Source organism: Piliocolobus tephrosceles, unplaced genomic scaffold (genome assembly GCF_002776525.5).
Source record: "Piliocolobus tephrosceles isolate RC106 unplaced genomic scaffold, ASM277652v3 unscaffolded_38798, whole genome shotgun sequence".
Taxonomy (NCBI): Eukaryota; Metazoa; Chordata; class Mammalia; order Primates; family Cercopithecidae; genus Piliocolobus; species Piliocolobus tephrosceles.
In genome coordinates this window covers 5,613-15,121 of record NW_022322973.1, presented here as the reverse complement: position 1 = coordinate 15,121, position 9,509 = coordinate 5,613, and the positions used below count along the sequence as shown (strand labels likewise).

Sequence of the window (9,509 nt, the reverse complement as noted above, 5' to 3'; positions counted from 1 at the left end):
GTGTGTGATTTTGTGTCTGTGTGTGTCTTTCTGTGTGTCTCTGTGGCGGGGAGGGGGTGTGTGCGATTTTGTGTCTGTGTGTGTCTGTGTATGTAATGGTGTGTCCCTGTGGTGGGGAGGGTGTGTGTGTGATTTGACGTGGGGGCGAGACCTAGGCTTCAGTTTACCCGTTCTGCTAAAACCAAGGGCGGGAGGGGGATGGGGCTGCCGGCAGCCCTCCCAGAGCCTCTGGCAGCCGCTCACGGGTTCCGGACCGCCTGGTGGTTCTTGGGCACCGCCGCGAACCTCAGCTTCTTCAGGACCGCGGGCCAGCCCAGCAGCTGCTGGTCCCACAGGTACTCTGGGGAGAGCACCTTGGTGGGTTTGTGGCGCAGCAGGTACTTGTTCAGGTGGCTCTCGTCGTGCCACACGGCCTCGATGCCGTTGGCCTGGTCGACCATCATGGCCTGGTGGCAGGCCCTGGTGAGCCGCTGCACCTCCTGCACCGACCCCCCGAAAAACGCCCCCATGTAGTAGAAATCACCCTCGTCCTTGGGGATGTAGGCTTGGGACTGGGGCCGGCGCTCGTAGGTGAAGGCCTCTCGGTTGCTTCCATAGAAGCTGGGGTGCAGGGTGCCGAACAGCGGAGTCAGGATCTCCACGCCCACGTGGTCGCGGAACTCCATGTCCACGTCCACGCACACCAGGTAGTCCACCTCGCTGAGGAAGCGCCGCTCGCAGAAGTCGCTGATCATCTCCATGCGGTGCATGGACACGTCCTGCCAGCGCCGGTAGGCGCGCACCTCAAGCACCGACAGCTGCCGACCGGTCCCCAGCGCCACACGCGGCACCGCGGCCGGCTGGTCGGTGAAGACATAGTAGTGGACCCGGTGGCCCACCATGAAGTGCTTCTCTGCCGTCTCCAGGAACAGCTTCAGGAAGATTACGTATCTACAAGGCAGGAGAACGGGGGGGCTGGGAGAGCAGCCAGCCGTGTGCCCCTGGGCTGCCCGAGGCCCGCCCTGCGTGCACCCACCAGCGGCCACTGGAAGGCTCAGAGCAGCAGATGCACCACGTTCTCCTGCCCTGTCCTGAACGAGTCCTCGGGCTCCGACTCGCTTCATCCTCTTCTCAGCGATGGAGGGACCACCAGCACCTCCTCTTAGTAAGGAGGGCTGAGAGCAGGCGGCTGGAGGCTGGTAGCAGGCCGCAGGCTGGAGCCCGCTCACTCCCCCTCTCCCTGGCCTGAGCCATGCCTCCCCAAGCAGCTGCCACTCTTAGGGCCGGGCCGGCCACGTGCCCCCTCATTATAAGCTGCGCGGGAGGCCCCCCACACGCCCGCCTCTGCACCCTAGAGCTTCCCCCTCCCAGGCTTGAACTGCACGTATTCCTAACAGTAGGTCATTCCTGGACTCCCCACTGGGTCAGGAACCAGGCCTACCATGTGGGGGGAGGGAAGAAGGTGAACCCTGAAATAATAGGGGTGAGTAAGGGTTTGTTGAGGCCACAAACCCCGAGTCCATGGTAGAACCTCTAGGCCCAAGTCAGGTGCCTCCCCCACCCCAGGACATTTTCTCCAACTGCCTCAGATGGTGGGTTCCTCCTTGAGGTCCCCCAGGGCCACCACCGTGGGGATGGGATATCTCCCATCATTCAGCAAGTGTGCCCCTGAGGCCCCGAGTTTATGGAACAGGCATCGTGGCTGCTTTGCCCCAGCTGGCTCATTGGCAAACCATTCACGAGGGGTTTTACCGACCCGGCGAGCCCACGTGAGCTCAGTAAGATGCTGTGTGAATGACCTTTCCCATCTGCCCTCTGGGAGGACAAGGCTGGCCGCCGCCCCACTCTGTCTTGAACAAGGGGAGACCTCAGTGTCCGTGGTCACTCGTCACTGCCTGGGTCTCTGCCCTCGGCCACCTCACTGACTTACTTTTTGATGGCAAACACAGTTAACCCGATGGTGGTGTTCTGGAGCCTGAACTGCTTGTTGAGGATGTCGATGTTGAACGTGCCCTCCCAGACAATGGGAGCCAGCCAAGGGGTCACGACACGGACGTCCTTCCTACTGCACATGGAGAGAGATGTGGGGTCACATGGAGCTGGCAGGGTGCCACACGCATGCGCCTGTGGCACACAGCCACCCCCACCTGGAAACTCCACTCAGCTTCCACCTCCTCTGACCACCCTTCCAGAGGCAGCCACCCTTCCCCAGGAAACCAGCCAGAGGCAAAGGTGACTCCAACTGGGCAAATCACTCCCAGCCCTCCCTCAACATTGGACCTGCCACAACACAGAGGAAGCTGAGCTTTGCTGACAAAGAAATAGAAACCACCCCTTCCCCGCACCCTCCCCCCGCTGCCCCTCCCCAGGAAGGAGGTACCTATCAGGCCTTTGCAGGGGCTTTGGTGAGCAAAGGGACAGGAAACAAGAGACACAAGTCAAAGAAAGCAAAGGGAAAGAGGACAGCCATGTGGGCCTCCGAATTCAGATGTCATGAGAACCTGAGAGGAGAGAATGGCAAAGCAGCCCCAACTTTTTTTTTTTTTTTTTTTTTTTTTGAGACAGAGTCTCATTCTATCGCCCAGGCAGATTGCAGTGGCACAATCTCAGCTCACTGCAGCCTCCGCCTCCTGGGTTCATGCAATTCTCCTGCCTCAGCCTCCCGGGTAGCTGGGATTATAGGCACACACCACCACGCCCAGCTAATTTTTTGTGTATTTTTAGTAGAGACGGGATTTCACTATGTTGGCCAAGCTGGTCTCGAACTCCTGACCTCATGATCTGCCCACCTTGGCCTCCCAAAGTGCTGGGATTACAGGCGTGAGCCACCGCGCCTGGCTAGCAGCCCCAACTGAGATTTACATCAAGGAAACCGCCCTCTAATACCTTCAGAACAGCCCCTTGAGCTGCGTTCAGTCTCAGCTTCAGTAACTTTACTCACCAGGGCGTCAACACCTTTGGCTGGGGGTAGACCATCCTGCAAGCACAAAGCGTCGTCACGTGAGTTTGCATGGAAAGCGTGGGACACAGGTAAGCAGGGGGTGTGCACAGCTGCTGAACCATGACTGGGTGTCAACCCTCCCGCCAAGGCCACACTCAGGCTGGAATTGCTGTGGCTGCTCGGGGCCTGTGTCAGCTCATAATCTCAGGACCTCGGGGAAGGGCTGAAGTTCAGAGTCTCTGATTCAACACTTGTAAACTGGCAAGAGGGACCAAGTGACCTCACAGGTCATTGCTTTCCACTTAAGGCTGGGAGGGATGTAAGGGGTTGTGTCTTAATTCACTGTGGGCAGAGAGGAGGCTGGGTGTGTGGCCTCTGTCCCTCGTTGTTCCCAGGGAAAGGCCCTGAGATGTGCAGACTGCCCCACCTGGGCCCGAAGCCTGCTGGGCCTCCTTGTGGGCTGGTGGCTTCTAGAGCCCGGCCTCCTGTCTGAGAAGTGGGGGAGTAACACCTGCTCCACGGTGGCATGAAGCACTGTCAGGTGCCACACGCAGCCGCAGTGCTGTCCCCACCTAAAGTACTGTAGAGGCCCAGGAGACATGAGCCAGGGCCATTTCAACTGTCAGTAATGGCCACAATTTGAATGTCCAAGATGGCCTTTGAAAGCAGGGAGTCAGCAGAAAACAGGAAGGAAATTCTGACACTTGGTACAACCTGGAAGGACCGTGAGGACATCACGCTCAGTGATTTGAGCCCATTATAAAAAGACAGGTACCGTTGATTCCACTTATAAAAGGAAGTTCGAGTAGTCAGACTCGTAACAACAGACCATGGAATGGTGAGCTGGGGCAGGGGAAACAGAGTTGTTATTTTATGGGGACACAGCTTCAGTTTTGCAAGATGAAAAGAGTTCTAGAGATGGATGGTGGTGATGGCTGCACAGCGATGTGAATGGACTTAACGCTACTGAACACTCCAAAATGACTAAGATGGCAAATTTTATGTTAAGTGTATTTTACCACAATTTAAAAAAAAATCAAAAGCAGTGTGGCCAGCTTGGGATTGATTGCCTCGACTTTCTCGTCAGCACTGATATAGGCCCACATCCTGGGAAACAGGCCCCCAAGGCCCCAGACAGAACAGACCAGCTCGTCATCCTTTTTTTTTTTTTTTTTTTTTTGAGACGGAGTCTCGCTCTGTCGCCCAGGCTGGAGTGCAGTGGCCGGATCTTAGCTTACTGCAAGCTCCGCCTCCCAGGTTTACACCATTCTCCTGCCTCAGCCTCCCGAGTAGCTGGGACTACAGGCACCCGCCACCTCGCCCAGCTAGTTTTTTTGTATTTTTTTTTTTAGTAGAGACGGGGTTTCACCACGTTAGCCAGGATGGTCTCGATCTCCTGACCTCGTGATCTGCCCGTCTCGGCCTCCCAAAGTGCTGGAATTACAGGCTTGAGCCACCGCGCCCGGCCTCGTCATCCTCTTTAAAAGCCAATTTGAAGGCCAGGTGCAGGGGCTTACGCCTGTAATCCCAGCACTTTGGGAGGCCGAGGCAGGCGGATCATTTGAAGTCAGGAGTTCAAGACTAGTCTGGCCAACGTGGTGAAATGCTGTCTCTGCTAAAAATACAAAAATTAGCCAGGTGTGGTGGTGGGCGCCTGTAATCCCAGTTACTCGGGAGGCTGAGGCAGGAAAATCACTTGAGCCTGGGAGACAGAGGTTGCAATGGGCAGAGATGGCGCCACTGCACTCCAGCCTGGGCAAGAGAGTGAGACTCCATCACACACACATACACAAAAGCCAGCAACACGCAGCTGGTCAAAACTGAAGCTCCAGTTCCATCGTGCTCTCTGAGTAGCTGCAGGACGAGGGCCAAGTCAGGGCAGAGACTGTGGAACGAACAGCCTCCGCCCTCGGAGCCACAGGAGGAAAGAGGACCTGCCCCAGCTCCCACTTGCTTCTGTCCACACGCACACATGTGCCAGGGCTGCAGGACAATTCTGTGACATGGGAGGCACTGACGTTATACCTTGGCAACGAGACACGCTGCAGACCGTCTGGTTCCCTAAAAGCCATGCTGCAGAACGAGAACACAGGAGATGAAGTTTATTCCAGGAGCAGGATTTAGGGCACAAGTGCATGGAAGCCAGCTGAGGGTCCCAGTGGAAGGGACACAGCGTCAGCCTGGAGTATGGAGCAGAGTCCACCAGAAACAGTCACAGAACAGCCATCACTGTGGTGATGGGCCTGGCATGGGCCCGTGTGCCAGACCCTGTAGTGGCCAACGCTGCAGTCTGAGGTCTACGTTCGTGGAGCCTCATAGCCCACACATTCACCAGACACGTGGAAGCCAAGGCCGGGCAGCGTGGAGTTTCAGAACATGTCTGCAAACCATGAGGCCCCCTCCCATCAACAGATGGGGTCTGATATTCCGTGTTTCTAAGAAATAAAATGCAGCAGAAGTGATGCTGGGTGACTTCTGAAGCCAGGCCCTAAAAGGCGATCTGGTTTCTGTCTCATCTTTCTTGGGATGTTGGTCTTGGAGCCTCCCAACAAAGCTGAGCAGAAGCCCAGGCCCCGGAGAGAGGCCCTGAGTAGGTGTCTCAGCTGAGAGCCAGCATCATCTGCCACAGACACAGGGCAGTCTTTGCAATGACCCCAGCCACTGTCTGCCAACGCCTGCTCAGGCCCCAAAGTGAACCACCCAGCTGAGCCCAGTCTGCCCCAGGAGGCCCAGGGAGAGATAGTAATCAATGATTGTGATTGCTTTCCATGGATGGGGTGGTGTGTTCTGCAGCCATAGATCACTGACACAAGTGGAAATTAGCAGACGCGGCAGGGGAGAGACAAGAGTGGTCTCAGCAGAGGCCATAGCACAGGCAAAGGCCTGGAGTCACGACAGCATGGCAGGTGGATGAGTGACAAGCCACTTTGGCTGGGGCACAGAGGGTGATGGCAAAGGAGGGAGAGATGAGGCTGGGGAGGTCAGGAAGGCGGGATCAGACCATGGAGAGCCTCTTACCTTATATTCTGGAAAGATCACTCCAGCTGCTGTGAGGAGAAGGGGGACAGGGCTGATGGGGATGGGGAGACAAGTCTGAGGCTGTCACAGAGATGAGGGCAGCCCCACCGGACCCCTGGAGCAGGACATCGAAGGCAGAGAGGCCAGAGGGCATGCAAGCTGCTGAAGAGCAGGGCTGGCAGGATTTGGGAACCCAGTGTAGCGGTGAGGGAAAAGGGAGAATTGAGGATGGCTGGTGGAAGGTGACTTGGGAGGGGGGGTGAGGGGAGGGAGCAGAGACCATGTGTGGTAACTCTGGGTAAGCCCGGAGCTGGGGACTGGAGGTCAGAAGGGAGGTCAAGGCTGACTCCAGAGATGTGGAGGCAGACGTATCCAGGTGACCCTTCAAGGCCACAGAGTTGACCACGTCTACACTGGGCAGAGCATAGAGAGGGGGCCTAGGCCTACCCATGTGTGTGCCCAGAAGAGGGAGGGGGAGTTCCCAGAGTGGGACCCCAGCCCACAGCCAGCACCCTGGCCAGCATGGACGCTCCACCTGCCCTTCCCTGCACTCACCAGAACCCCCGTTCCAGGCTTCCTGGCAGTAGGCTTCTGGGGCTTAGGACCCCGTAACTGCAGGAAGGAATTGCGCCAAGACTCAGGACACAGAACCAAGACTGCCTGTTCATCCCTTCCTCCAAAAAGCGCATGGTGTGGCCAGCAGCATGAGCACAAGAGTTCCTGGTGAAGCTACAAGGCTTCGAGGCAGGCAGGGCAAGTTCTCAGCAAAGCTCAGGCACCTCGCCATGTCCCACACTGGGAGGTGGATAGGACGGTGGTCCCTGGGATATTGCTCATGTATGGGCACCTGCAGGAGTGGTGGAGCCCCATCCCGCGCCACCCGTGCGTTGGTCAGTGTAGTCCCTAAGGCCACCTCAGGCAGTGTTTCCAGGCCGTATCCACAGATGCCCCAGTAAGCGGGCAGGTGACTTCATTCTGTGGTTCTGGGGCCTTCTGTGTCTGGAGGCGACTAACAGCTTGGGACCCAGAATTGCCTTCCCCATCGCCAGCCACACAACTGTGGGCAAGAGGCCTGCTCTCCCAGCCCCAGACTCCCCACTTAGGAAAATTTTAAATGGGAGGGAGATGAGCCCGTTGCCCAGGTGAGGCTTAAATAAGGGAACAAGTAAACACACCCTCCACCAGAGCTGGACGCGGGCAACAACAGTCCTTAGGACCCTGATGACTGTGACACTTGCGGGACTCAGGGGGGCCCCATGGGTCTGATTGGCTGCTGTGGCCACTTCTCCCCAAACCAGGCCAGCCTCGATGGTCAAATGTGTCTTACCCAAACAAGACCAAGACCAGCATCATTAGGCAAAGGATCACAGGTAGAAGTGCGTAGCATTTTGGTTTTCCTGGAAAGCAGGAGTGGAAAAATCAGATTACTCACTTTTCTTCTCTCACCTGACCCACTTTACCTGTCCTGTCTTGTGATTCAGGCCCCACGCCCTGTGACGGGCCTTCATTTGCCAAGACGGTCCTTCTGCCCCACAGGTGATGCTCTGAGCCCCACCTGAGCATCTCCAAACCCAGTCCAGATCCGGCCCTCCTCCCACTCAAAGAAGAGGGAGGTGGTCTGCTCCTCCCAGCTCATCAGCCCGACTGCTCCTGCAGACTCTGAGAGTCACCCTGGCGTCCCAATGACCACCTTCCACTCAGCACCCCCTTCCCCGGGAGACTGGAACGAACCACACTGAAATGGCACCTCGAGGTCACCGCTGAATCCACTGAGGGAGGCCAGGACAGCCTCATGGCCAGGCTGAGCCAGGAGCCCAGACCAGTTCCTGCCAGGGAGAGGAGCCACCAACTTCCCCTAGTATCTCTCTGCCCTTTCAGAGGCTCCTGCCCTGGAAACAATCATTGTCTTTCTTTTAAGGTGATTTTTATGTATATTAAAGTGGTGTACAGTAGTTCCCTCTTATCCACGCCTTCACTTGCTGGAGTTTCTGTTACCCATGGTCAACCAAAGCCCAATAATAGGTGAGTACAGTACAGTAAAATATTTTGAGGACAGGTCTGGTGGCTCATGCCTATAATCCCAGGACTTTGGGAGGCTGAGCCAGGAGAATTGCTGGAAGCCAGGAGTTCCAGACCAGCCTCGGCAACATAGTGAGAACTCATTTCTATCAAAAAAAAAAAAAAATTAGCGGGACATAGTGGTGCACACCTCGGGTCCCAGGAGGCTGAGGTGGAAGGATCACTTGAGCCTAGGAGGTGAAGGTTGCAGTGAGCCATGACTGCACCACTGCGCTCCCGTCTGGGTAGCAGAGTGATTGCTTTAAATATAAACAAAACAACAACAAAACCCCCCCCAAACTAAGATATATACACATTTTTTTTTTAGAGAGACCACATTCACATGACCTTTATTACAGTATATTGTTTTCGTTTTTGAGACAGAGTTTCGCTCTTGTTTCCCAGGCTGGAGTGCAAAGGGGCAACTGCGGCTCACTACAGCCTCCGCCTCCTGGGTTCAAGCAATTCTCCTCCCTGAGCCTCCCAAGTAGCTGGGTTTACAGGCATCCACCACCATGCCTAGCTAATTTTTTGTATTTTTAGTAGAGATGGGTTTCACCATGTTGGCCAGGCTGGTCTCGAACTCCTGACTTCAAGTGATCCACCTGCCTTGGACAGTATATTGTTATACTTGTTCTATTTTATTATTAATTATGGTTGTTAATCCCACCCTGTGCTTAATTTATAAATTAAACTCTATCGGCCGAGCGCGGTGGCTCAAGCCTGTAATCCCAGCACTTTGGGAGGCCGAGACGGGCAGATCACGAGGTCAGGAGATCGAGACCATCCTGGCTAACGTGATGAAACCCCGTCTCTACTAAAAAAATACAAAAAACTAGCCGGGCATGGTGGCCGGCGCCTGTAGTCCCAGCTACTCGGGAGGCTGAGGCAGGAGAATGGCGTAAACCCAGGAGGCGGAGCTTGCAGTGAGCTGAGATCCGGCCACTGCACTCCAGCCTGGGCGGCAGAGCGAGACTCCGTCTCAAAAAAAAAAAAAAAAAAAAAAACCTCTATCATAGGTATGTGTGTATCGGAGAAAACATGCTCTCTATAGGGTTTGGTACTATCCGTGGTTTCAGACGTCCACTGGGGATCTCGGAACGTATCCCCCGCAGTAAGAGGCGACTTCCGTTTCCATGAGGGCAAGGCTGAAGGGCGTCTATCTCCCGGCCCAGTTCCTATTCCTTCCCCCGAAATCAGTCCCTTTCAACTAATTCATCTGTTACTTCTTATCTTATAATGCTTGTGTGTATTTACCTCCACCTTTCTAAATCCTGTGACCATGAAACAATTTATCTCGAATAGCTTCCTGAAACAGAAACGTGGGAGGCAACATTTGAACTTTACATGCTCTAAATTATTTTTACCATTTTTGTAGTTGGTAGATTGTTTGGCTGTAGGGAAATCTCAGTGGAAATAATTTTCCTTCAATTTGGCAAAAATGGTTCCATTTTTAAAAACTTTGAAAATCAATTTCATTTGAGGGATAACTTACATCCAATGAAATGTACCC

At 55.0% G+C, this 9,509-nt stretch overlaps 1 protein-coding gene across 1 annotated transcript; it reads right to left on the bottom strand.

Moving 5' to 3' along the window:
* Positions 1-96: 96 nt before the first annotated feature.
* Positions 97-7,332, bottom strand: LOC111523986 (histo-blood group ABO system transferase). The gene is made up of 6 exons (XM_026452678.1): positions 7,266-7,332; positions 6,494-6,550; positions 4,946-4,993; positions 2,921-2,956; positions 1,910-2,044; positions 97-930 (listed from the first exon to the last, which is right to left on the bottom strand). The coding sequence occupies exons 1-6, from the start codon at positions 7,289-7,291 to the stop codon at positions 240-242; spliced, it is 993 nt and encodes a 330-aa protein (XP_026308463.1). The 5' UTR covers positions 7,292-7,332; the 3' UTR covers positions 97-239.
* Positions 7,333-9,509: the final 2,177 nt, after the last annotated feature.

What these genes read in the sequence shown, in the direction of transcription:
- LOC111523986 (XM_026452678.1), bottom strand. Translation starts at nt 7,291, where the DNA reads ATGATGCTGGTCTTGGTCTTGTTTGG. An exon ending in AGCCTGGAACGGGGGTTCTG is followed by an intron (nt 4,994 to 6,493) that starts GTGAGTGCAGGG and finishes CTCGTTCTGCAG; the next exon opens with CATGGCTTTTAGGGAACCAG. An exon ending in CAGCGTGTCTCGTTGCCAAG is followed by an intron (nt 2,957 to 4,945) that starts GTATAACGTCAG and finishes TTGTGCTTGCAG; the next exon opens with GATGGTCTACCCCCAGCCAA.